General features: G+C 45.1%; 1 protein-coding gene across 4 annotated transcripts in view; it reads left to right on the plus strand.

The window, feature by feature from the left end:
* Positions 1–26680, plus strand: part of CFH (complement factor H) — a 695946-nt gene that overhangs the window by 435722 nt on the left and 233544 nt on the right. For all 4 annotated transcript variants that reach the window (XM_088478854.1, XM_088478855.1, XM_088478856.1 and 1 more), the window contains one exon: positions 10752–10934. In XM_088478854.1, the coding sequence (XP_088334980.1) occupies positions 10752–10934 (183 nt within the window). The remainder of the gene's footprint in view (positions 1–10751; positions 10935–26680) is intronic.

Genomic DNA, 26680 nt, shown 5'->3' on the forward strand with positions numbered 1-26680 from the left:
CTGTCATCTACCGGTGACCCCAGCTGGCAAGCAATGTAAAACCAACAAGAACCACAATTCCTGCAGGACTTTACTTTACCAAAAAACAAATGAGAGACCTAAATGTGAAACCTGCTGGTCTAGCTTGAATCAATGGTGCTCCGGCAGTCTATAGCTGTGAAATACAGTCTGTGTTAACGCTCCCTTTTTGCTGAGAATAACGTGGGAAAAACACATGCAGGTTAGGTTTATATCAGTAGTGCAGCAGCAGCCTATAGTTTAAAAATACAGGGCCTGATTCAGACCCACTCGCGAGCGGCTGTCCGCTCGCAAGTGGGTCGATGTTATGGACTGAGCATGCGCACGACGGAGGGAAATCCGTCGTGCGCATGCGCCAGACGCGACGAGCGAAGGAAAGTCCTTCGCTCGTTGTGTCCGATCAAAGGGGGCGTGCTGTCAATGTTGATTGACAGCACGCCCCTTTTGGTGGGCGTGCCGGGGGCGTGCCTCCCTGACGGGGGCGTTCCCACGGGAACGCCTCCCGTCAGAAGCCGGTCCACTGACATCACTAGTGATGTCAGTGGGAGTGATTTTGGCTCTGATAGAGCCAAAATCACTCCGGAGCTTGCGGTTGAAAACCTCAACTGCAGGTTCCGGCTCACAAATTCGATGGTCGCGATGGTCTCGACCATCGCGACCATCACAATGCACGCTCGTATAGCCTGTGGGTGGTGACCCACAGCTATACGAGCGTCCAGGAGGACGCTCCATGAAAATGGAGCCCGGCCCTCATTCAGAGCGTGCGCTCTGCTCAGAGCGTACGGCTCTGAATGAGGGCCACAGTCTGTGTTAATGCTCCCTTTTTGCTGAAGAATAACGTGGGAAAAAAAACACATGCAGGCCAAGCTTGTACTTGTAGTTCTCCAGCTGTAATGGCTAACAGTTCATGCAGAGTAAATGGCCTAAGCTCAATAAAGCACATGCAAGTTAGGCTGGTACTTCTAGTTCTCCAGCTGTAACGGCTAACAGTTCATGTAGAGTACATGGCCCGAGCTCAATAAAGCACGCGCAAGTTAGGCTGGTACTTGTAGTTCTCCAGCTGTAACGGCTAATAGTCTATGCAGAGTAAGTGGCCCAATCACAATATTGCACATGCAGGTTAAACTGGCACTTGTAGTTCTCCAGCTGTAACGGCTAACACTTCATGCAGAGCAAATGGCCCAAGCCCAATAAAGCACATGCAAGTTAGGCTGGTACTTGTAGTTCTCCAGCGGTAATGGCTAACAGTTCACGCAGAGTAAATGGCCCAAGCACAATAAAGCAACTGCAAATTAGGCTGGTATTTGTAGTTCTTCAGCTGTAACGGCTAACAGTTCATGCAGAGTAAATGGCCCAAGCACAATAATGCAACTTCAAGTTAGGCTGGTATTTGTAGTTCTCCAGCTGTAACGGCTAACAGTTCACACAGAGTAAATGGCCCAAGCTCAATAAAGCACATGCAAGTTAGGCTGGTGCTTGTAGTTCTCCGGCTGTAACGGCTAATAGTTCATGCAGAGTAAATGGCCCAAGCTCAATAATGCAACTTTTACTACCAGAATTGCCAGCCGGGGTTTCACAGGGCTAAATAAAAAAGTAATGTACATGACATCACGGGAATTGCCAAAGCAACAGATTCACAGTAAGCATGCTCCTTTTGCTAATGAGATGATAGCACAAGTAATATAAATTACATCAGCATGAATGGACTTTGAAATGGATACCGGGTCAAGCAGTGTATAAGACAATTTACATTAACCCCAATATCAGTAAAGATTCAAACATTTCATACAAGCAAAATATTAGTCAGCATTTACAATAATAACACAGCGAGCAGTGAACAGCTTTACAGAGTGCTATAACAGATAAAGGGCCACGGAGGACCACTATCAACCACTTTAGCTAACACACGAGTCAAACAGTAAACAGAGCCAAATACATATCACATGGCATTATATTTACTTTAAAGCTAGACATAAAATACTTTGTACATCACCCACAGTGGCATCGGACATGAGCCGACACCCATAAGGCACGTCCCCTCCTGGACATGAGCCAGAGATTCACAGGAAAGCAAATGACCACCAATACAATACTTGGGGAAAAGAGGGGGTGACCTATCTTTTACTTCCCCCCTATTTCATCAGTACACACACACTTTACCTAATTTAAAACACTATGACCCCTTTCTATACCCAGTTGTGTGGGAGACTAACTCCCCAGTCCCAGATTTTACACAAAACCTAGTCTCACAGCCTAATCATGGTTAGCCACAAGGTAAAGGATAAAGCAATAGACCCAGGGGACCCAGATAGGATAGGTGTACAGAAGGGCAGGGCCTTAATGGAGGGAAGATAGGAGCTGTGGAGAGACAGAGTATAGGGAGGTTCTGGTATGATCTGACCACTGGCAGTGGCTATTCAGCCTCCTCCGATGTCCAGGGCAACTCTGGGATGCACAGCACTGCACCAGAGCTCCCAGCTGCAGACATCCGGCAGGTATTTTACAAGGAGCAACAGGTGCAAAATCCCTTTCCACAGGGGCTCTGCCCAGCAAACACACACAGCAGCAGGAGGGGTCCTGAAGAACTCTACCTCTGGGGCTGTCTTTTCTTCTGCCCATGCAGGTGCCAGCAGGGTTTTCGTCACTGGCGGGACCTTTTCCTCAGCTGGGGCTTCATCTGCAATGACGGAGCGATTAGACCTCCTTCCCAGGCAGCTCCTCTTCTCTTCCAGCATGCGCAGACTACCATATGCAGTGACTCCTGATAACAGGCACTTAGGAAGGCAGTCCTTTATTCAGAGCGGGCTTCTTCCAAAGCAGGGTGCTCTATGCAAATCCCCAGGCAAGCTTCCTCCAGGGACTCACATCCAGCATCAGAGCACCTCCCCTGGCAGATTGAACAGGCAGCCTTCCGGGCTAATATGAATTCTGGTAATTGTAATCCAGGGCAACATAAAAGTTATAGCATCCTTATTTTTACAGCTCCAAGGGCAGTCCACAGCAACTCATTACAGACAGCATACCAGGTGCAGTATTTGTAATCCAGGGTAAATTAGAGGGGTTTCTGTACCCCTATTTTATAAATCCAGGGGCACTCCACAGACAAATCCTCCCTGACTCCTTTTCCAGAAATTCCTCCCAGACTCCTCACAGACAATCATTCTTCAGAAATTCTCCCCAGTCTCAGCACTGACAGCCCTGAGAAAGGTATTATATAAACTCTCCCTCAATCTCCTCCCTGTCAGTCTGGCATCTATGAGTGGACAGAGGGGAACCAGCAACAGGCCGCCTACAGGGATCTCTGCCTGGACACCCAGGCTACCAGTCAATAGGGCAGGATTTTCCCTCCTAAATGGATCGCTGACCAAGGGGCACTTTCTACCTCCCCGTCTGCACATGCTCAGTGGGGTTCAGGGAGAGCAAGGTCAGTCAAAGTTCACTATACCTGCCTATTATGTGGAATGGGACTGCAGTATATCTATGTGTACATACATAAAAAAATATTGGGGACCCCTGTTTGGGAACAAACTTGGGGGTACCACACTACTAATGGTTAACCACTCTTATTTGTAATATCTTAATTGAATATAGTGTTTTTAAAGCAGAACTGATACTGTTTATATTCTTTTTTTGCGTTACATTCCAGTACCGAGAGACTGATAACAAGCTTATTCTCCTTATATGTGGCTTAACTTCAGTTATTATAGTTATAGCAATTTGATTATCTTTATTCATAAAGAAAAGTCAACACACAGTTCTTCACATAAAATATTTATTTCCATTTAATAGAGCAATAAGCTTCAATTCGTTTCTACTGATTTATCAGCATTTCCCTGTTGGTGTTTTCTCCATATGGGAAGATAGTACCCTAATATATTGTTAATTGAAGGAGTACATTTTTGTGTACAAGTGTGAGCAAGTACCTTTGGCACATTATTTTAATCTTTAATTCTATTTCTTTGATCTATATTTTAATACTTCACAGTCAATTCAACTTGTGGAGGGGAATATTTACATTTTTAATGAATACTCAATGAAGGTGAATTTTTATATAATTTCTGTATATTTTCCACTTGTGCACCATTATACCTACCCCTTTTCTTTTTACCAAAATACATAGCAATTGGTAGTCGGTAGCACACACCCTATAGATTTCTATTTGTGATATCTATAATATCAATAATATTATAGGGTGTTTGTCGGACTGGACCAGTGTGGTTATTCTCTTTTTCTGTTAATCAATATATATTTCTGTTGTCAGACGTTACGATGAAAGGTGTCCTCATTGTAGATCAACTTAACTATAGGGTGGTTTATTAACTGGAAGAAGCAGATACAGATCAACACAGGGTTGATGGTATTTGGTAGCAGGTGCAGGATACAATGAAAAGCCAATTGCAGTCAGGAGAATTTAGGATTGTGCTGATATCTGTAGTGCACCAGTAGTACACACAGACTGCAAGGCAGCAAGATCTATTTTATATATATATATATATATATATATATATATATATATATATATATATAGTGGTGATGTTACAGCATAGGAAATACTCTGGGGAACATCTGTTTACTAAAAGGACTGAGTAGAAAGACATGCGGTAAAGCCCCACAGGTCGGAAGTATCAACTCTGGGAGTCACCACTCCAGGTCCTAGGGGTCTATTTACTAAGCTGTGTTAGGAGTAGGGATGTGCGCCGGACCATTTTTGCCGGATTTGGATTTGGATTTGGTTCTAATTCGTCGTCCGGCTTTGGATTTGGATTTGGATTTGCCAAACTGCGGTGACTGGCTTTGGATTTGGATTTGGATTTGGATTTGGATTTTTTTACAAAAATTGACAAAAAAAGCTAAAATCACATAAATTGGTCTTTTTTTTCTTCCTAGAGTATTATTAACCTCAATAACATTAATTTCCAGTCAATTTAGACCATATCACAGCTTATAATATTGTTTTCAACATTATTGGCCAAAGGTTGCAGTGAGCTGACTGGTTACTAAGCGACAAAGCAGCGGCACAACGACACAGACACCACAGTATAAAGCACATCTATGACACATTGCCACACAGCAGTGGCAGAAATGAAAAGTAGTGCACCCACCCAGTGGGGTACGGCCAGCAGAGTCACAGTACTTGTTTACAAAGTGGGCTATGGCCCTAGGAGTCACAGTGCACAATCTTATTAGCATTACACCGCACATAGGGCCTGATTCACATTACACCATAAAGTAGTGTCTCTTATTTATGTTACGACACACAGTAGTGCCCCTTTTACACAATGCCCACAGTAGTGACCCTTTTACACAATGCCCACAGTAGCGGTGTCCCTTACACAATGTCCCCCAGCAGTGGTGCCCCCTATGCAGTCCCCTTAGTAGTACGGTCCACTATGCAGTGCCCCCAGTTGAATGCTCCCCAGTAGTATGCCCCCCATTAGCAGGCCCCCCCAGTAGTATGTCCCCCATTAGCAGGCCCCCCCAGTAGTATGCCCCCCATTAGCATGCCACCCAGTAGTATGCCCCCCCAGTAGTATGGCTCCCCCAGTAGTAGGCTGCCCCAGTAGCAGGCCCCCCCAGTAGTAGGCTGCTCCAGTAGTAGCCCCCCCTGTAGTATGGGCCCCCCCTGTAGTATGGCCCCCCCTGTAGTAGGCCCCCCCAGTAGTATGGCCCCCCCCAGTAGCAGGCCCCTCAGTAGTATGGCCCCCCCAGTAGCAGACCCCCCCCAGTAGTATAGCCCCCCCCAGTAGCAGGCCCCTCTGTAGTATGGCCCCCCCAGTAGTATAGCCCTGCCCAGTAGCAGACCCCCCCCAGTAGTGCAGACCCCCCAGTAGTATAGCCCCCCCCCAGTAGCAGGCCCCTCTGTAGTATGGCCCCCCAATAGTGCAGATCCCCCCCAGTAGTATGGCCCCCCCAGTAGCAGACCCCCCCCAGTAGTATAGCCCCCCCCAGTAGCAGGCCCCTCTGTAGTATGGCCCCCCCAGTAGTATTGCCTCCCCCAGTAGCAGACCCCCCCCCCAGTAGTGCAGACCCCCCCCAGTAGTATAGCCCCCCCAGTAGCAGGCCCCTCTGTAGTATGGCCCCCCCAGTAGTATAGCCCCCCCCAGTAGCAGACCCCCCCAGTAGTGCAGACCCCCCCCCCCAGTAGCGCCCCCGGACCTTTGACAAGTAAAAAAATAAAAAAAATAAAACTTACCTGTATCCCCGCTCCCGCGCCGTCCGCTCTGTCACACGCTGAGGAGGGAGCCGGAAGACGGAGCTCATGTGTGAGCTCCAGCCGGCTCCCTCCGTGCAGCAGCCAATGAGAGTCTGTGTGACTCTCATTGGCTGCTGTAACAAACACACAGCTGCCGCTGGCGGCTGTGTGTCTGTGTCTGTGTAGGGCAGAGCGCTATCACTGCGCTCTGCCCTACACGCGAGGAGACCTGATGTCGGATTCTCTAGTGAGAATCCGACATCAGGCGGCCGCCGTTCGGCCCCGAACGGGGATCCGAGTCAGGCGGTGAACACCCGAACAGGGTTCGGGTGGACTCGGATCCCCAATGTTCGGAGCGGTTCGGATTCCACAGAATCCGAACCGCTCATCTCTAGTTAGGAGGTAAAGTGAATGGTGATAAGGTACCAGCCAGTCAGCTCCTAACTGCCATGTCACAGGCTGTGTTTGAAAAATGGCAGTTAGGAGCTGATTGGCTGGTACCTTATCACCTGTGCAGACATATCTGTCCATCGGCACGTGTGTACGGGCGGTCTGCAGACTGCCCGTACTGAAAACGTGGTGAGCGTTCAAGATCTACCCATCAAACCTTACTTGTTATAAAGGGTAATGAAATAATTTACACAAATACAGATTCTTAAATAAATTACAATGTTTTTTACTTTTAGACAGCAGTCTCATACATGTATTTTGCCAGTGCAGAGTTACAACAAAAAAACATAACACTTAGGTTATTTTAGCAGCAGCCTGAATACTTGTAAAATAAATTTGTGACACCTAGTGCCAGTCATACCAGTCAGCCAATTTCATACATACCGCCCAGCACCTCCTTAAGACCCTCGATGTGCTACCTCTCTCCCCTGTCCTCCGTCCTCCAACTGCACCCCTCCCTCTTTCTCTCATGAGATTTATACTATATTTCCAGTTAACCCAAAAGGGGGAATATTAATTTATTTAATATTCGTACGTGCTAGACACTAATTGGTTATATGTCTTAACCAAAATTATAATATGTCATCTTCTTGTTCTGTTCCCCTGTAGCTACTAATTCTTGCTTCATGTGGGCCAAGGCCATCTTGATTAGCTCTCTTTGTTTATAAAGTCTGAGACTGACTGTCTGCTCATTTCTGCTCCTATTAAACTTGAGTTTAAACTTCCAAGTTCTTTCTATCTGAATCATAAAAAAACATGGCTGCCTCATCAGTTCTAACTTATCCATATCTCCGCAGTTAATCACAGCTGTATAGAAATAAACACTACTCTGTATATACTTTTTAACACATTATATAATACACCTTTGAATTAAACATTAAATAAAATACCTAGTGCAACCGGGACCCATCTATTTACTTTGGAGATGAAAAAGAGTAGGCCTCATTTCTCTCCAGGCCTGACACAGTTGCACCTCACACAACTATACTATTACTAAATCTCATCCTAACATTTCTATATACTCTACATTGCAATATAAGGAAAAATAAAGGAACATAAGCATGCATATATTCGTGAATTGCTGAGGAATATGTACGTCCACATATTCCTGTGTTATCAGTACGCACACACAGCGGCAGCCGCGGGGAGGGGGGTGGGATACACCCCAGCCCACTGGGACACCCCCCCTGGCCAGTGGGACTTGTGGGCAGACACAGATGATGGCCGTTCAGTGTGTATGAATGACCATCATCTGCAGAAATATCTGCAGATCACTCGATCTGTAGATATATATGTATATTGTGTACCCACCATAACTCTCTATATCTGGTGCCCCTCGGCCAGTGTATACCAGCGATATGTCTGTGAACAATGTCGTTCACAGACATATCGCATCGGCTATGCTGCACAGCCGATGGACAGATATATCTGCAGATATATCTGTTCATCAGCAAGTGTGTACAGGCGATCAGCAATCGTATTATGCTATATTGCGATTTTTTTCTTCTTTTTATCTGCATGTTATCTATGAGGACCTTATCTGTTGGAACTGTTCCTTTTTGAAAATCGAAGAAGGAAGCTTTTTTCCAGTTTTCAGTGAACTTCTGAATGCATTCGGGACTATGGGCCTAATTCAGAGCCGGACGCTCTTTGAGAGCACTCGCTCTGAATCAGGGCGTCCCTGTTTTTTTTTAAAGACAGCCTTCTGGCCGCTCGCTAAGCTGTGGGTGACCACCCACAGCTTTAGCGAGCGGCCAGATGATGGTCGCGATGGTCATGACCATCAGGGCTTGCGATTAGACCCTTGTGGTAGTGTCTCGTTCCCGCAAGCCCCAGTCAGCTTTCGGCTCTAATAGAGCCGGAAGCTCACCACTGACATCACTCGTGATGTCAGTGGGGCCGCCCCCAAATGGCAGGCGTTCCTTCGGGAATGCCTCCGTTTGGCCAGCCACACCCCCCGGCCTGCCTCCAAAACGGGGCAAGCTGTCAATCAAAATCGACAGCCGTCCCGCTTTGTTGCAAGACCCGTAATGACGGAGCGCCAGTCGCTGGCCGGGTCTCGTGCATGCTCACGCCGGAGCCGGCATGCGCAGTGGGGGACCATCGACCCACTTGCGAGCGCTGTGCGCTCGCAAGCGGGTCTCAATCAGGCCCTATATTCGGTTTTATTGGTACCCATATTCTAGAATGTTGCGCCATTGTCCATATCATTATTGTTTATTAGTGGTGCGTACCCGCCCACGGCCAGTGGGACCCGCGGCTGCCTGGAAGATGATGGTCATTCAGTGTATATGAACGACCATCATCTACAGATATGTCTGCATATCACTCAATCTGTACATATATATTTGCAGTGTGTACCTACCTTAACAGCCCCCTCTTTCAAGGCTCAGTCTGGTTACATAAGTTTCAAACATTCCATACTTGGGCGTCACACATCTAATTAAAAACAAAAGAGTATTATGTAAAACAAAAAATAACAAAACACATCAACATTTCAAATGTACAGATGTGTTCTCTTACACCATGCCTTAATACGCCATATGGCATGAGACACCTGGCAAAACTGAGCTGAGTGGTAAAGCATAGCAACTTTGATGAGTTCTTTGAAAAAGCCCCAATAGGAGTGAAACATGTTAGAAGATTTGCTGCTGCGCTGTCTGTGATTTTTGAACTATTCCTGGTGACTCATCTATAAGGAGGAATACAGGTGCATCCACTTCAATACAGTCATGGACGGCCATTTGATCCAGACAACCAAGCCGCGTGGAGATACAGCAGTGTGCCCTGGACCCCTGCCGATATGCAGGTGTGGGCAGCCTTCCCTCTCATGTACATCATCTAAAAAGGAGGGACAGAGCCGAAGGAGACAGCGCTCAATAAGCACACTGGAAGCAATAGCATCCCATGTGCTTTATTAACACTACAGCAACAATATTGTTATGTTGAATATGACATTGTTTCCAACTACTATTTCCCCAGGACTTGAGAAATATCTTTTAAAGCGTAAAAATAGCATGTATTTAAAACTATTACAGTACCAAGCCGGAGGATTTTCATTTGAAATTGGTACTTGAGATTGAAAATAGTATTTAAGGGCACATCTGTATTTTAGTCCACACTTTTGTAGTAAGGCATTCAGTACCTGTGACATCAGACCTTTAGTTAACATGTCAGCAACATTTTCTTCCCTGGTCAAATGAAACTCTCTGACCATGGTGCTATCTGCCATCTCTCTAATTAAATGTTTTCTTATGATAATGTGTTCTATCATGTTGCTTAGTACTGGGAGATGTCCATTGCAACCTCTGTCATCTCTGCAGGCTACATGCAGCATCATTTAGATGGGCAGCTTGTAGGTTTAAGATATTATATACAGTGGCAATTGCAGGATTTCTAGAGGGGGGTTTCCTAATGTTTGATTTTAGAGTGAGTGTGGCCAGTCCATGAAGAGGGCAGAATAAGTACTTATCCATCTTTAATATGCGTCATACAAAGTGTATTGTGTGTCATAATCCCAGCATATACAGGACCAGAGATCACAGTAAGCCATTAAATGCAGCAGTAGGGCCATCCTGCCTGAGCTGAATGTTTTTATTTTAGATGTGGGCTCCATTCCAGAGTATTAGACCAAGTCAGTGAGTCTGGGAGCAGCAGATGAACCTAGCACTGCCCTGGACATATATGTACATATTGGGCTCTATAGCAGCACATCCCTAACAGTGAAAGTTTTCCACACATTCAATTTGGTGCACAGATTATTTATTACTGGCTGATACATGGTAGAAGATCTAGAGGTGGTGCTGATTATTTCATTTGCGATACTGAGAAGAATATGCAGCACTAGTAAAATTCTATTAGTAAAATTCTATTATAGTAATATTTCTATTGTGGTCATGGTGTGGGCTGGGGAGGAGGGTTTCCATGCAGACGGAACCCCCCCCATGCCTTTGCTTATGGTATATATATATATATATATATATATTTATTTGCCATGTAGGAATAAAAGCTTATTGTACCTTTACTATAAATGTGTTATTCCATTGCTGTATTCGTTTGTTAAGTTCACTCAATGATTTGTCTTTTTTAGAATTAGGTAACAGATGTGGTCCAGCACCTGACATAGACTTTGGAGACACCAAAGATAATAGAAAAGATGTCTATGATTCAGATTCTGAAGTGGAATATCAATGTCGAGCTTATTATCTACTTCAAGGAAACAAGAAAGTCAGATGTATAAAGGGAGTTTGGGAGACGGCACCACAATGTCTAAGTAAGTTCATAGCTGTAAATTTAACTTCCATATACACTAGCAAAAAAAAGTTATATAATTTACTGAACATCATGTGAATCAATAACTGATACATTTTATCTCAATGACATAATTGTGTTTACATGTACTCCATTTTCTCATCATTAATGTCAAAGCTCTCAGCTCTGTCCATGACAGCAATAGAATGTAAACTGTTACACCTTAGATCATCAAATCTTTCCTTTTCAAAACCTCAAAGAACGTATTGCATTTCTTTGACACATTTAATTAAGTTATAAGTTATATTATTGTCAAATGATCCAGTAAACCTTTAATTTTAAAACCAATAAAAGATGTGGGAACGGGGTAGATATTTAGAAAGGTGACTGGCACTTCTTATGTGGGAATTGACTGGTTGAAGCATAAGTGTGAGTAAGATGATTTTAGCAATTAAGCAAGATGATTGTTGGAGCTGAATGTATAATCTGAATGAGATGGATGTAAGGATTGAGGAGGATGTTGGAACCCAGTGGGATTGTTGTGGTGACTCCATGGGACTGAGTGGAATGGGTATGCCACATAACTGCTCAGACCTTCAGTTGCATAGAGGGCCTGATTCAGAGCCGCTAGCTAGATGCGATCGCTCGCACGATGTGTATGCAAATTGCGTAGGCATTGCTATCGCACAGCAATGCATTAGCACGCCCGGTATTTCTTAGAGAGCGATCACATAGTGTATGCAGACACCCACCTGCCTGTTTTATGAAGCTCACTTGTGCACATCATGTTAGGAAGTGTATGCAACCATCGGTACATCGGGTAACATCAGATACTATCACAGCGCTTGTGTTTGACTATACCCTACCACAAGCACTGCGAGCACTTCAGTGTAAAAACAAGCCAGGTGACGTGTACTATGACGCTGCCTGTTAATTATGCATGCCTCTGAAACGTCATTAAGACGGTCAGACATGCCTGCGTTTGCACTTCCACTCCCCCGTTTCTAGTGCCCTGCCCCTGTTACCACCCATAAACGGCTGGACCTGTCACTCATTGAGCTGGGCTGGCTATGCTGAGTGAGCAAACGCTTCCCAATCTTTCGCAGTGGTTCGCGCCCACGAACTGCGATGCACATGCATGCGCACAATGCGAACCATCAGCAGGTACGAGCGAACACTTCTTAGCGTCCGGGTCTGAATCAGGCCCAGAGTGTGTGTGTGTATTCCAGTGAGCACACATATCTGTGAATTAGCAACTTTACCATTTTATGAGTGGCAGCAATTTCACTCCATTCGGGTCCTGAATCTGCAGTTAACATCACAGTGCAATGGCATACCATGGGCCCCCATTTACTAACGTTTTATCATCAAAACTAGTGATAAATTTCACTGTGTATGATAAATGGTGCTCCAGCCAATCAGCTCCCAACTGTCATTTTGGGAGCTGATTACCTGGAGCACCATTTATCAAACAGTTAGTAAATGAGGCCCCATATCTCTATTGTGCAAGGAACACATTTATTAAGGAATCAGCCTTAATGATCGGAATCTTATTGCTTTTTCAAGTTTAAGTGGAAGACTTACAACAGTTTTCTGAAATGTAAGATTTTTTTTAAGATAATATATTTATGCTGTAAAATTTAGAAAGATAATTTATTTGATGAGCAACCCCTGGACCACCAGCTTTTCCTTCATAGTTCACCCTCTGTTCACCTGCATTTTCCTCACATTTTACCCTCACACCCACCCTTCTGCCATCATGTTTTATTTAATGTTATAGGTTACATGGCAGTGTATACAGGGCATGGGGCTGCAAGGCAGTGAAGATAATACATGATATAAGGACAACATTATATGAGAGACCATGCCAGTGGGCAGGGCCGGCGCCACCATTAGGCAGCTTTAGGCTGCTGCCTAGGGGTGCCGGCCACTGGAGGCCGTCACAGCCTGATGCTGAATCTGTTTTACAAGAAACATTTTTTTTAGCCTAGTTTGCTGGCAGCCGTGGAGCATATCTAGCTATCCACAGCGACCGCTGGCAGACATCTCATCACCAGCAGTGCACGGGTCATGTCAGTGCTTGGTATCCTCTCCCACTGATTGCACCATGCTGCCTGTCAGCGCTGTGTCATCACTGTGGCGCCCGCCCCCTGGCCTGCTTGCTCATACTCTTGGCTCCTCCTCTTCCTTTCAGTGACGAGGAGCAGGGCTGCCTGTCTGAAAAGAGTCAGTCACTCTTCACTACAGTGGTGCCCGCCTATACATCACCGCGGCTGCACCACCGATTTAGAGCCGTATTCTATTTGACCCGGCGATACTTGAACAGGTGGAAAGTATTGTTAGATTTGGGGAAATCAGCCTGACACCCCCCAAAAGATGCTCTGACATGGGGGTTCCCTATGGTACCCCCTGATTTGGTTTGCTGTAGGTATTTGGGTTTTTTAAACGGGCTCAATAGTTGCTAAATATCGTTTTTCTATATGTGTTGCAGAATAGTATTCAGAATTATTTTTTTCCAGAAAATAAGTTATCTCAGCAAATTTGGGGTACTTGAAAATGGGGGTCAGCATATTTAAAAGTTGCTAAAGTGAAGTTGAAAAAATCATAAAAAATCCACCTGCTGCAAACACCTGCAATCAACAAAACACAGGGGCATACTTGGGGACCCCCCCAGAGTCAAGTTCGGTAGTTTTTAACTTTGTCCCCCAACTTTTTTTTTTTAACGCCCCCAAAATGAAAGTGATTTTTTGGGTTGTCCAAAAGTGATTTTACATTTTTTTTGACACAGTTTATGTTTAGGAGACTGTCTGAAGACTGCACGGGGATTCCTGCAACATTGCACCCCAAAACCCCAATTCTGCACTTTTTTTTCTGCCTCCCATTCATAGGCGATACTTTTCTGCCTATTACATTGCATTGACTTTCCGCCTAGGAGGAAAGTCTTTCAAATTGAATACGGGGTAAAACCAAAATAGGCGATAATGACGTAATCGGCGGTAAAGTATCGCTGATCCGGACTTAACGCTTTAAATTGGATACGGCCCTTAGTGTATGTGTGTGAGCCGTAGTGGAGCTCTGAACAACCTTGTAGCCATTGAGATGGCTGAGTCATCCAGGGGAGCTGCTGCGATGTGCAGCACAGCTCCTCCAACGCAGCTCCCCTGGGCCTTTCAGTGCTCAGTCCGGACATCTGAATGTGTGGCACCTGTAGCATATCAGGCAAGCTGTATCTGGCTGTCATGCATGTAGTAGGAGAGGAGGTTTAGCTGTGTGTGTTAGGAAGTGGGTAATTGGTGTGGGGGGGGTACTTGCAGTATAAGATGCCACACTTTCACTTTACTGGCTGGGAAGTGTAATTGACATGGAGGAGTGGGGGGGGGCAGGATGACGTTTTGCCTAGGGTGCCAGGAAACCTTGCACTGGCCCTGTCAGCGGTAATGGGATTTGGGGGATGTAGTTATTGTCAGACTGGGGCATGAAGGGCAATCACTGGGGCTTGCTAAGGGTGTGGCCATCTGCTGGAAGGGGTGTGGCCATCTAACAAAAGAGGAGTGGCCAGCCATTAAAGGAGCTCCATAGTATAGTAAATAAATACTGTATATACTCGAGTATAAGCCGAGTTTTTCAGCACATTTTTTGTGCTGAAAAAGCACCCCCTCGGCTTATACTCGAGTGATGCCGGTTCTCCCGCATGCTGGCCGTGGTGCAGACTGTGTCTCTGTGACACAGACTGCACCACGTGTGTAGCGCTGACCGGACGGAGTTCGGTTAGCACTACACACTGCCAAACACACAGCCGCCGGCGCCGGCAGCTGTGTGTTTGTTGTAATCAGCAGCTGATGAGTCTGTCAGACTCTCATCGGCTGCTGCTGCTCCCACTGCGGGAGCCATCTTATGGCTCCCACAGTGGGTAATGGAAGAGACGTCATGACGACGTCTCTCCCATAATGCAAGGCGGCCAGAGGAGCTGATAGCAGCGGCGGGACCAGGAGCGGGGGTTTCAGGTAAGTGTTTTTTTTTATTTTTATTAGGACTACTGGGGCACTACCAGGGGGGGGATTACTTCTGGGGGCACTACCAGGGGGAATTACTTCTGGGGGCACTACCAGGGGGGGATTACTTCTGGGGGCACTACCAGGGGGGATTACTTCTGGGGACACTACCAGGGAGGGATTACTTCTGGGGGCACTACAAGGGGGGATTACTTCTGGGGGCACTATCAGGGGGGGATTACTACTGGGGGCACTACCAGCTGCTGCATTTCCCACCCTAGGCTTATACTCGAGTCAATAAGTTTTCCCAGTTTTTTGTGGTAAAATTACGTACCTCGGCTTATATTCGGGTCGACTTATACTTGAGTATATACGGTAAATGTAACCTTTCAAATAAGGCCAGTTTCACATTTATCATTGATCCCTATCAATATAGCAGGACATAGCATAATTCTCACAGTATTCCCATGAGTAGCCCTTATTAAGGTTTGATGTTCACCCAATGTGGTCCCCAAAGTGTATCAGGTTTGCTATCACTGCCATAGTGGATGGTACTTCAGTAAATCAGGCACATATTAAAAGACTAATATATATTGTACTAGTGTTCTCTCCTGGCTTCAACAGTCACATATTGTAAACTGCTGTTTTCTATTCATACAACGTGTGCATATTCCGTTACAGAGATGAATGCAGTTTGAGATATGCCATGCTCTGCACACTGCAAACAAAACAAAAAAACCTTCTCTCTTTTATGTCTGCATACAGTATTTAGTGTAAAGTTTGTCCAACACAACAGTTTCCCCTCAGTAGTGCATGGTACTCGGGGCCTGATTCAGAGGAGCACCCAATGCTGATATCACAAACTTGAGCGACTTTTTGCAACTGCACATTCACAAGAATTTCTAATAAATTGTATGGTGCATACGCCACTAAGAGTGTGCACAAAGGCGGTGTTGCAATCTAGATGAACAGTACCAGAAATGTGGAAAGTGATGGGCGTTCCTGGGTAGTGGCTAGAAATGCAAAAATGGTCAGTTTAGTGGGCCTATTATGGGATTGTTGCGGGAGTGTACATGCAAGTGGGTGCATTCACAAAAACACAGGCGCAGACATAGTACTGTAGGCCATGGTCAGATGGAAAAACTGAAACTAGGGCTGGTGCAAGTTTCTATGGTGCGACCGATGATGGGATCTGAGGATGCACCAATCTGTATTACTGTGTGCCGGATGATGAAAGTGGGCATCTCAGTCCCTGCACATTAGTCCTCACAGCTGCGCAGCAGGGAAAGAATATGCAGCAGCCTTTGTATAAAGCCGCAGACTATGTAGCTGCAGTTGCTGCGTGCACTTCTGCATTCACCTCTGAATCTGTTTGATTCTCAAAGAGATGTAATTTTTTCCATGAAAAACAAATTAAAACGTTTTTAGTTTGCACAAATACTTTTTAAAACATCATATCTACATATGGGCAGCTTTCCTTTCTAGAATAATGTCTCGGACACAGAGCCGGCCCTAGGCATAGGCAATTTTAAGCAGATGCCTAGGGCAACTGAAATGCCTTGGGGCATTCCAGGGCTCTGCCGCTACCCTTCCGCCTACTGCTGACTCCGCCCCCCGACTGCTGGTGCGATTGGAGTCCAGCGGAGGCGTTGCTTCAGCACTGAGCCCCCGCCCACTGCTGTCAATCACACACAGAAGCCAGCCGCAGTGTGTGTTTGTGCGGCTGGCTCTGTGTTAACGCCCGCCTCCTATGTCTACTGTATGTGCCGGGTGTCCATCCCCCGTCTGGAGCCCTGCAGCTGCGTGCCGCCCCCACCCACCCACCAATGTGTCCCAGCTGCACGTCCTCCCTCAGGTGGACTCTGCTAAAGGAGCCCTGCAGGTCGCCACCGCTACCCGCCCACCAATGTGTGCCAGCTGCCCGCCCCTCATCAGGAAAAGTCTGCCACAGGAGCCCTGCAGTGTTCCACCACCATCCGCCCAGCAATGTGTGCCAGCTGCCCATCCCACGCCTGCACGATGCGGAGACCTGATCAGTAGGTAAGACACACTGACATGTATCAATGGCTGTATGTATGTAAATATATGTGTGTGTTTTGTGTGTGTGTGTGTATATATATATATATATATATTTGTGTGTATGTATATATATATATATATATATATATATATGTATGTCTGTGTATATATATATATATATATATATATATATACACACACGAGCAGTACAAACAGGCAGTGGCACTCAGAGATTTGATAGTCGTAAAAAACATATTAAATACACATATTATGACACCCATTATAGGGTGTCATATTATGTGTTTTTAATAAATTTTTTACATCTATCAAATCTCCGAGTGCCGCTGCCTGTTTGTACTGCTCGTGTATCTGCTACCTTCCCTGAGGGCACCGGAGTTGCTGAAATTTGTCGGGTAAGTGCCGGTCCATGCAGGAATATATATATATTGGGGGTGAGCGGGTTCGGATTTCTGAAATCCGAACCCCCCCGAGCCCCCCCGATCCGAGGCCGATCCGAGTCAGGCTCGACTTTTCCTGCCTGACTCGGATCTGAAATCGAGGCAAAACATCATCATCCCGCCTTCCGGGTCTCGCGGGTTTTGGATCCCATATAAGGTACCCACGTCGGCGCCATTTTCTCACTCGGCTGTGGACAGTGAAGAGGGAGGGTGGGAGTTAGGGCTGGCTGGGCTGTGTAGTGTAGTGTAGTGTAGTGCAGTGTAATGTTGTGCTGTGCTGTGCTGTGCTGTGCTGCTGTTGTCCATAGGGGCTGTGTCCACTGCTTCAAAGTCCATAGGGGCTGGCTGGACTGTGTTGTGCAGTCAGTTGTCCATAGGGGCTGTGTCCACTCCAAAGTCCTGTGCAGTGTCCCAGTCCTAAAGGGGTGCTGTAGTGTTGTCCAGGGGGTGCTCTGTCCATCAGAGGTGCTCCCCCCAAGTGTAAAAAAAATATATTTTTTTTCTGTGTTTGTGAATTGTGTGCACTGTGGCTGCAAGTGCATCAACAAAGGAGCAGCGCCAAGCATGCGCCTGTGTCCCATTAGTAAAGGGCCGGCTGGCTTGTCCGTTAAAGGGTGCTGTAACCCCCAAAGTACACTCCAAACAAAATAAAAAAATATTTTCTGTGTTTGTGAATTGTGTGCACTGTGGCTGCACGTGCATCAACAAAGGGCCGGCTGGCTCATTTCTTAAAGCGTGGTGTAACCCACAAAGTGCACTAGTCTCCAACAAAAATAAAAAAATATTTTCTGTGTTTGTGTGCACCTTAGCCGCACGTATATATCAAATCAATATAACATAAATGGAGGACCAAACTTTCTCCGATAAAAATAAAATAGGGAAAGATCAAGAACCACTTCCTCCAAGTGCTGAAGCTGCTGCCACTAGTCATGACATAGACGATAACATGCCATCAATGTCGTCTGCCAAGCCGATGCCCAATATCATAGTAGAGGGCACATACAATCCCAAATGACAAAGTTCAGGAAAATGACCTTAAAAAAAACATTTAAATCATCTGAAGAGAAACGTAAACTTGCCAATATGCCATTTATGACACGGAGTGGCAAGGAACGGCTAAGGTCTTTCCCTATGTTCATGACTAGTGGTTCAGCTTCACATGACGATGGAAGCCCTCCTCCCGCTAAAAAAAATCAAACGAGTTAAGCTGGAAAAAGCACAGCGAAGAACTGTGCGTTCTAAGAAGATATCACAAATCCCAAAGGAGAGTCCAAGTGTAGTGGCGGTTGCGATGCCTGACCTTACCAGCACTGGATGGGAAGAGGTGGCTCTTTCTACCATTTGCACGCCCCCTGCAAGTGCTGAAAGGAGCACCCACAGTCCACTTGCTGATATGCAAATTGAAGATGTCACTGTTGAAGTACAACAGGATGAGGATACTGGTGTAACTGGCGCTAAGGAGGAAGTTGGCGAGGAGGATTCTGATGGTGATGTGGTTTGTTTAAATCAGGCTCCGGGGGAGACAGTTGTTGTCCGTGGGATGAAAAAGCCCATCACGGTCATGCCTGGGCAGAAGACCAAACATTCCACCTCTTTGGTCTGGCAATATTTCTATCCAAATCCGGACAACAACTGTCTTGCCATATGTACCATATGTAAAGGTGAAATAAGTAGGGGTAGGGACGTTAATCACCTAGGAACATCCTCCATTATACGGCACCTGCAGCGCGGTCATAAAGAGTTACTGTCAAGTTCAGAAACTTTGGCTAAGACCGTAATCAGTCCAGGGACACCTAAATCCCTTTTTCCTGTTTTATCCAAGGAATCGGTGGATAAGGAGAATGAGGACGACATCTTGCCTCCGTAGAGCCAGTTTGTGCAGGGACACATTAATTGCCAGGTTGTTTTGTAGGGGCCCAAACGAACCAATCATTTCTGCCACAGTCATGTGGCAGACCCTGGCGCTGAAATGATTGGTTTGTTAAAGTGTGCATGTCCTATTTATACAACCATAAGGGTGGGTGGGAGGGCCCAAGGACAATTCCATCTTGCACCTCTTTTTTTTCTTTGCAGTATGTACTGTTTGGGGCCTAGTTTTTCAAACTGCCATCCTGTCTGCCACTGCAGTGTCACTCCTAGATGGGCCACGTGTTTGTGCCGCCCACTCGTGTCGCTTAGCATAGTCATCCAGCTACCTCGGTGCAACCTTTTGGCCATAACAACAATATTGTGAGGTGTGAGGTGTTCAGAATAGACTGGAAATGAGTGGAAATGAAGGTTATTGAGGTTAATAATTGAATAGGAGCATAAAAACCCACAAATTCTGTGATTTTAGCTGTTTTAATGCTTTTTAAAAATAATACAGATCCAAAACACAAAACCCAGAACCCAAAACATGGAAGGGTGGTTTTGGCAAAACCAATCCAGATCCAAAACACGAAGAAACATCCAGATCCAAAACCAAAACACGAAAAGTGGCCGGTGCACACCCCTTTTATTTATATATATATATATATATATATATATATATATACAGATAGGGGAATTAACCATGAGCGACAGATCCGCTAATCAGTGCAACGATGCAGTAAGTGCAGTATAATATAAAGTGCTAATATTAAAGTGCTAAATAAGTGACATATAGGTAATACAATAAATATACCAATAAATATGGTTTAAAAAATTATAAACAATTTATTACAGAGAATTTAAAACAAGGGGAAGAAAGGATAACATAAAAAATGGGGATAATCAATTGAGAGATTTAAAACATAGCCTTTGCAATTTTAAATAGATGAAAATTTTCAAAATGCATAAAAGTAATAGCTAATCTGAGTCATGAATCAACGGAAAACACTTTTCCTAGGACAAGAGACCTCTAAATCCATAAATGCAAAATAATTTTCAGAGCAGCCGATGAAATTGCTAATTGTAATTTCCTAACATCTCTGGGAACCAAAATGTCTGATGATAGAAGACCAAAAATAGCCCATTCCGGTTAAGTGGAGCATAATTTATCTAAATGTTTATTAACAAAACACCAAACCCCTAGCCAAAATCGCCTAACCAAAAGGGCAAGCCCACAGACAATTATAAAGGTCAGCAGAGGGTTGGCTACATTTAGGGCTAATAGAACAGTCTAATATAAATAGAGTTTTTAATGTGCTTATGCGCTCAAGACTTGTCACTGACTGGCAGAGACTTTAGCTGCATACACACACACAACGATTTTGTTACCAACAATTTTATGAACGATTTTATGAATGATTTTCTGTCAGATTATCTGTCAGATTATCTTTCACATTTTTTAAAGTGTAATGAAAGATTTTTTTGAACTACAAATGATTTTTGCATATTAACTTAATGAAAATCGTTGAGTTGACAAGTCTGACTGAACTACAAACGTGAACGTGCATGAACGATAATCGTTCATCGTTTGACTCAGAAAGTGAACAATTTTTTCAAACGGTTATCTTTAAACGATATCGTTTAACGATAATCGTTAAAAAAATCGTTGTGTGTGTATGCAGCTTTTGTGTTCAGTAACCCCAGTAACAATTTGTATCTTAGAATCTAGTAAACCCAGTGCTAAACTTTTGTATACATTATTGATCATAAATACATATTTTGAAAATATATGCTCCCTGGATGATTTGTCTTTCAATCCCACAGACAATGGTAAAGGTCAGCACAGCATTGACTACATTTAGGGCAAATAGAACAGTCCAATACACCCATTAAAAATCAGCTGTGAGGAGAGATATAGGACATATAAAAGATATTAAGATACATTTAAGCAACATTTAAGCAACAGTTTCAGAATGTAATAATGGCATGTGAGACTGAGGGGCCTATTCATCATGACATGATTATCAAAAGTGATAATTATTTTTTTAACTCACTGCTGGTTTAAAAATTGATTTGGAGTCATTCATCATGCCTCATTAACAAAAGTATCACTTCAAAAAATCTGCTCTTTTTGCGGAGTCAGCTTTTCTGCAAAGTGATACTTTCCAATATGCAGCTGAAGTATCCATAAGGATTTCCTCAGTGCTGCTTGTTTCTCTCCATCTCTCTCACTCTCTATTACCCTCACTGTTTCTCATCTCCTCCCCCGTGTGGCCAGGGGCGTAGAGAGCCACGCCGGGCCCCGGTAAAGAGGGGGTGTGACCTAATTCCAGAAGGCGTGGCCACGCCCCCTTGAAAAAAAAAGTGTTTTGCAGCGCCGCTTCGCACCGCTGTGCGCTGGGGAAGGGGCTGCTACTTAGCTACTTAGCAGCTGCAAGCAATCTCCCGCTGCTGCCCAGCACACGCTGTGTGCTGGGCTGCTGCTGCTGCGGAGGGAGGGAGGAAGTGAGGGGGGGCGGCGCCAGACACGGGCCCTCACCGGGCCCCTCTGGAAGCCCGGACCCGGGTAAACTATAACCGCTCCCCCCCCTCTCGGCGCCCCTGCCCGTGGCCTCCGGTGTCTGATCTGCCCCCCTGTGTCCTCCGGTGTGTACATTCAAGCCCACACCCCTGGCGAGTGTCCAATATAGCACCCCTCCCCACCGGTGTCCGAACACCCCCCCGCTGAGCCACCCACGGGTATCCGATGCCCCCCCACAGGTGTCTGATGGCCCCCATTTCTGAGTATCCGATGCCCCCCCCACACACCTGTGGGTGTCTGATCTGGCCTCTCTAACCCCCTGCTCCCTCTCACCTGTCTCTTCTCTCTTCCGTCTTTGGTCTTCTTCAGCTGGTGAGTCCGGGTCACATGTTTGTGGTGTCCTGGAGCTCTCATAGTCCCCTTTAGTGAAGACACAGCAGGGAGGGATCTTAATAGATCCCTCTGCTGTGGCTGGCATGTACATCTTCACAGACTGCCGTGTAAACAGCAGCCTGTGAAGATTACCGGGGGCTGTCTCAGGGTGGCATTCAGTAACACCATCAAGTTCCAAAAAAAATGCTTTTTCAAAATTTGATGAATGGCCCTAACACTTATTTTTTTACAAAAGTATGCGAAAATTTATATTTTTTACATTCTTTTGTGAAAAATAAGTGTTGATAAGTAGGCCCCAGATGATCAATTAGTTAAGCCACTGTAAAAAGCTCCCTTTGGTCCCAAGCTGAAAAATCATTTGAGGCCTCAACAATTTAAATATATGGGTTCTGTAAGAAAGTTAGATTTAATTTGAATTTATGTCTTAATATCAACCAAATTTTCCTTGTAGACATGAGAACAGCACTTTAGATGGAATTTCCCTATCTGCCATGTGGAAAAAGGCCACCAAAGATATGAGGTAAAAAAAAATTCTAGTGGGGTATTGGCTTACACCTGATAAACAGCCAATCCTTCAAATAATGAAGTAATGCAGCAAAGTTGAATGTAAATATATAAGGAAAATTAATGCCTCCATTATGTTTAGGTTGACATAACTTGTCTGTCCCAATTCTAGCACTTTCATTGTTCCAAATATAATTATGAAATAAACGAGTAATGGAGAGAGAATCGTTATAGGGTAAGCGGATTGGGAGTACTTGATGGGGTATAATAGCTTTTGGAAATACACCATTCTCAAAAGATTTGCACTACCCTAAAGAGACAACTGGACATGGCTCAGCTCAATAAATTTAATATTAAATGTATTTAAAATCTTCCCAATATTGTATCTGTGTTGAAATTGTGAATATTTTTGGGAAGTACAATACCCAAATATGCTATTTGCCTTTTTGCCCATTTAAGTGGTAATTGTGCCACCCAGGCGGGGCGGATAAACCCACGCTTTAGGTCAAGGGCTACTGATTTCTCAAAATTGATGGTGAGTCCTGAAACTTACCCAAAACATATATCCAGGAGGGGCCTTAATAATAATCTAGGCAAATAATTGATTTGTAGTTGTTGAAGCTACAATACCCGGCGCTCTTTGATAATTAGCATACACGTAGAAATATCACCTGCTGGCTAGTAACAATTTTTGTCTAGTCAGGACCAAATGAATATGTACAAACAACCAAAGAAAAGAACCATGTAGTTACTGCGCAAGGTGAAAATTGATAATAGTTATCTATATAAAATAATAAATATTGGCTCTCTGATGAAATTTACAGGAGACTTGTAAACATAAAAACTTAATTTAATAGACAATGGGGTAGATGTACGAAGCCCAGAAGCGGTATCAACGCACGTTATGTGCGCTGATACCGCTTCTCCCCGATGTATGATCGGGGGTCTGGCCGGTAAATGACAGGGGCGCTATGCGCCCCTGTCATTATCGGCGCTGCTATCTACAAGATAGCAGCGCCGACGGCAGGGCCATGTACGAACGGTCATAACGCATGACCGTTCGGCCGGCTGTAGCTGTCGTTATCCACAGCTACAGCCTGGCGCTAGCCTATCCCCACAGCAGGGACAACGCTGTCCCTGCTGCGGCGGCTGCTGGCTCCAGGCTCCATGCGGGGATCTCGCGATACTTGCGAGATCCCGCGCATGCTCAGTGGAGCCGGCTGGGAAGAGACACAGCGCATCAGCACTAGGCTGATGCGCTGCTGTCTCTAACGGGTAGCGCCGGAGGGGGGAGTTAACGCTCCCCCTCTCCGGCCGATGAGATGTTTATACATCTCATCGGTAGTGCTTCCTGCTTCGCCTCGGTAAAGAGGTGAAGCGGGAAGCGTTATAGCGGCACGATAAGTGCCGCTATCATACATCTACCCCAATGTGACACATTTGTGTATGAAATCAGGAATATAAACATGACAGATAATGATACAATTTGCTGTAGCTGTATATTTAGTAACTAATTTTACCAATGAATTGGTAATATATAGCAGCTTAATTGAATCCACAATCTGATGAAAACAGTTAAAATGAAATAATAAAATAAATGGAGGCTGGCGTCCCAGCATTATATGATGAAGATGGTAAGAACTAACTTTGTCTCTGTATAACCAATGTATAAGGAAACAATGTGGTTGGCCTCGCTACTGATATACATACGGGCCTGTAGATAAATAAAGTCACGGCAAGCAATATTCCAACCTTTATCTGCCTGTCAATAGCTGGAGACGGTGGCCACCGCTAATACAGGCAGCCCGGGCTTGCTGAGTAATAAGCTCTCCGGCTCCTCCGGCATCGGCCGGGATCGTGTATGGCTGATGGAAGTGAACGACACTGTGCCGCTGGAGGCATGACGGACAGGGCTTGCTGGGCAATAAGTCCTCCGATTCCTTCTGTCACAGACACGACTCTAATGAGGCGGCAGCAGCCGCTGAGTGTGCGTCGGACAGGACTTGCTGGGCAATTAGTACTCCAGCTTCTCCAGCAGTCTGACAAATAGCCTCTGGATTGCCATAATTATGTCCTCATCTGCAAGGTAGTTCCCATGCTGAAAAGTTGGAGGGCTTGCACTATTGGTGGTACATTCGTTCAGGATCTCCTGGAAGGCAGCTGCTGCCACCTCATTACAGATGTATCTGTGACAGAAGGAATCGGATGACTATTGCCCAGCAAGCCCTGTCCGTCACGCCTCCAGCGGCACAGTGTCCTTCACTTCCATCAGCCGTACACGATCCATGCCGGTGCCGGAGGAGCCGGAGGGCTTATTACTCAGCAAGTCTGGTCTGTCTGTATTAGCGGTTGACACCGCCTCCAGCTATTGACGGGTAGATAAAGGTTGGAATATTGCTTGCCATGACTTTATCTATCTACAGGACCGTATGTATATCAGTAGCGTGGCCACGCACATTGTTTCCTTATACATTGGTTATACAGAGACAAAGGCCCTGATTCAGAGCCGGACGCTCTGACCAGAGCGCTCGCTCTGAATCAGGGCCCACCTCCATTAATATGGAGCGTCCTCCTGGACGCTCGTATAGCTGTGGGTCACCACCCACAGCATATACGAGCGCGCAAAATGATGGTCGTGATGGTCTTGACCTTCGCGACCATCGGAACTGCGAGTGAAAGCCTGCGGTTGGGTTTCTCAACCGCAAGGCCAGGAGTGATTTTGGCTCTATCAGAGCCAAAATCACTCCCACTGACATCACTAGTGATGTCAGTGGGGCCGGCTTCAGACGGTAGGCGTTCCCTTGGGAACGCCTCCGTCTGGCAGGCACGCCCCCGGCACGCCCACCAAAGGGGGCGTGCTGTCAGTCACCATCGACAGCACGCCCCCTTTGATGAGACACTCCGAGCGAAGGAAAGTCCTTTGCTCGTCGGGTCTCGCGTATGCGCAGGACGGAGCTCCCTCCGTCGTGCGCATGCGCAGTGGGGAACATCGACCCACTTGCGAGCGTACTGCCGCTCGCGAGTGGGTCTGAATGACCCCCAAAGTTAGTTCTTACCATCTTCATCATATAGTGCTGGGACGCCAGCCTCCATTTATTTTATTATTTTCATTTTAACTGTTTTCTTCAGATTGTGGATTCAATTAAGCTGCTATATATTACAAATTCATTGGTAACATTAGTTACTAAATATACAGCTACAGCAAATTGTATCATTATCTGTCATGTTTATATTCCTGATTTCATACACAAATGTGTCATATTGTCTATTAAATTAAGATTTTGTTTTACAAGTCTCCTGTACATTTCATCAGAGATCCAATATTTATTATTTTATATAGATAACTGGTATCAATTTCCACCTTGCGCAGTAACTACATGGTTTTTTAATAATAAACTAGGGTTCGAAGGATAAGACAATGACATCATCCGCAAACACTTTAACATTAGTTTCAATGCTGCCAATTCAAATTCCCTGTAGGGTGGGCCAAGAATCAATTACTCTTAAGTAATGGCTTCTGCTGCCATTTATTAAATGAGAGGTGAAAGGGGTTGTATATTTATTTTTTGTTATTGATGTAAATGCATCAATACATACTGTATTACACAGTCAACATATAGTATGGATTGCTTACAAAGCCAAAAATAATGATACAGGTTGAGTCTCCCATATCCAAAATGCTTGGGACCAGGGGTATTTTGGATAACGGAATATTCCGTATTTTGGAATAATTGCATATCATAATGCAATATCTTGGGAATGGGACCCCAATATACACACAGAATGCATATATATGTTATATGCACCTTATACACATAGCCTGCTGCTCATTTTATACAATATTTTCAATAATTTTGTGGCTCAAGCAAAGTTTGTGTACATACATGAAATAAATTTATGTTTCATTTACACCCTATACACACAGCCTGAAGGTAATTTTATACCATATTTTTAATTTGTGCCTTAGACAAAGTTTGTGTACATTGAACCATCAAAAATCAAAGGTTTTATTATCTCAGTCATGCCAAAATTA

The sequence above is a fragment of the Taudactylus pleione genome, unplaced genomic scaffold, assembly GCF_031769625.1.
Source record: "Taudactylus pleione unplaced genomic scaffold, aTauple2 ptg000223l, whole genome shotgun sequence".
Taxonomy (NCBI): Eukaryota; Metazoa; Chordata; class Amphibia; order Anura; family Myobatrachidae; genus Taudactylus; species Taudactylus pleione.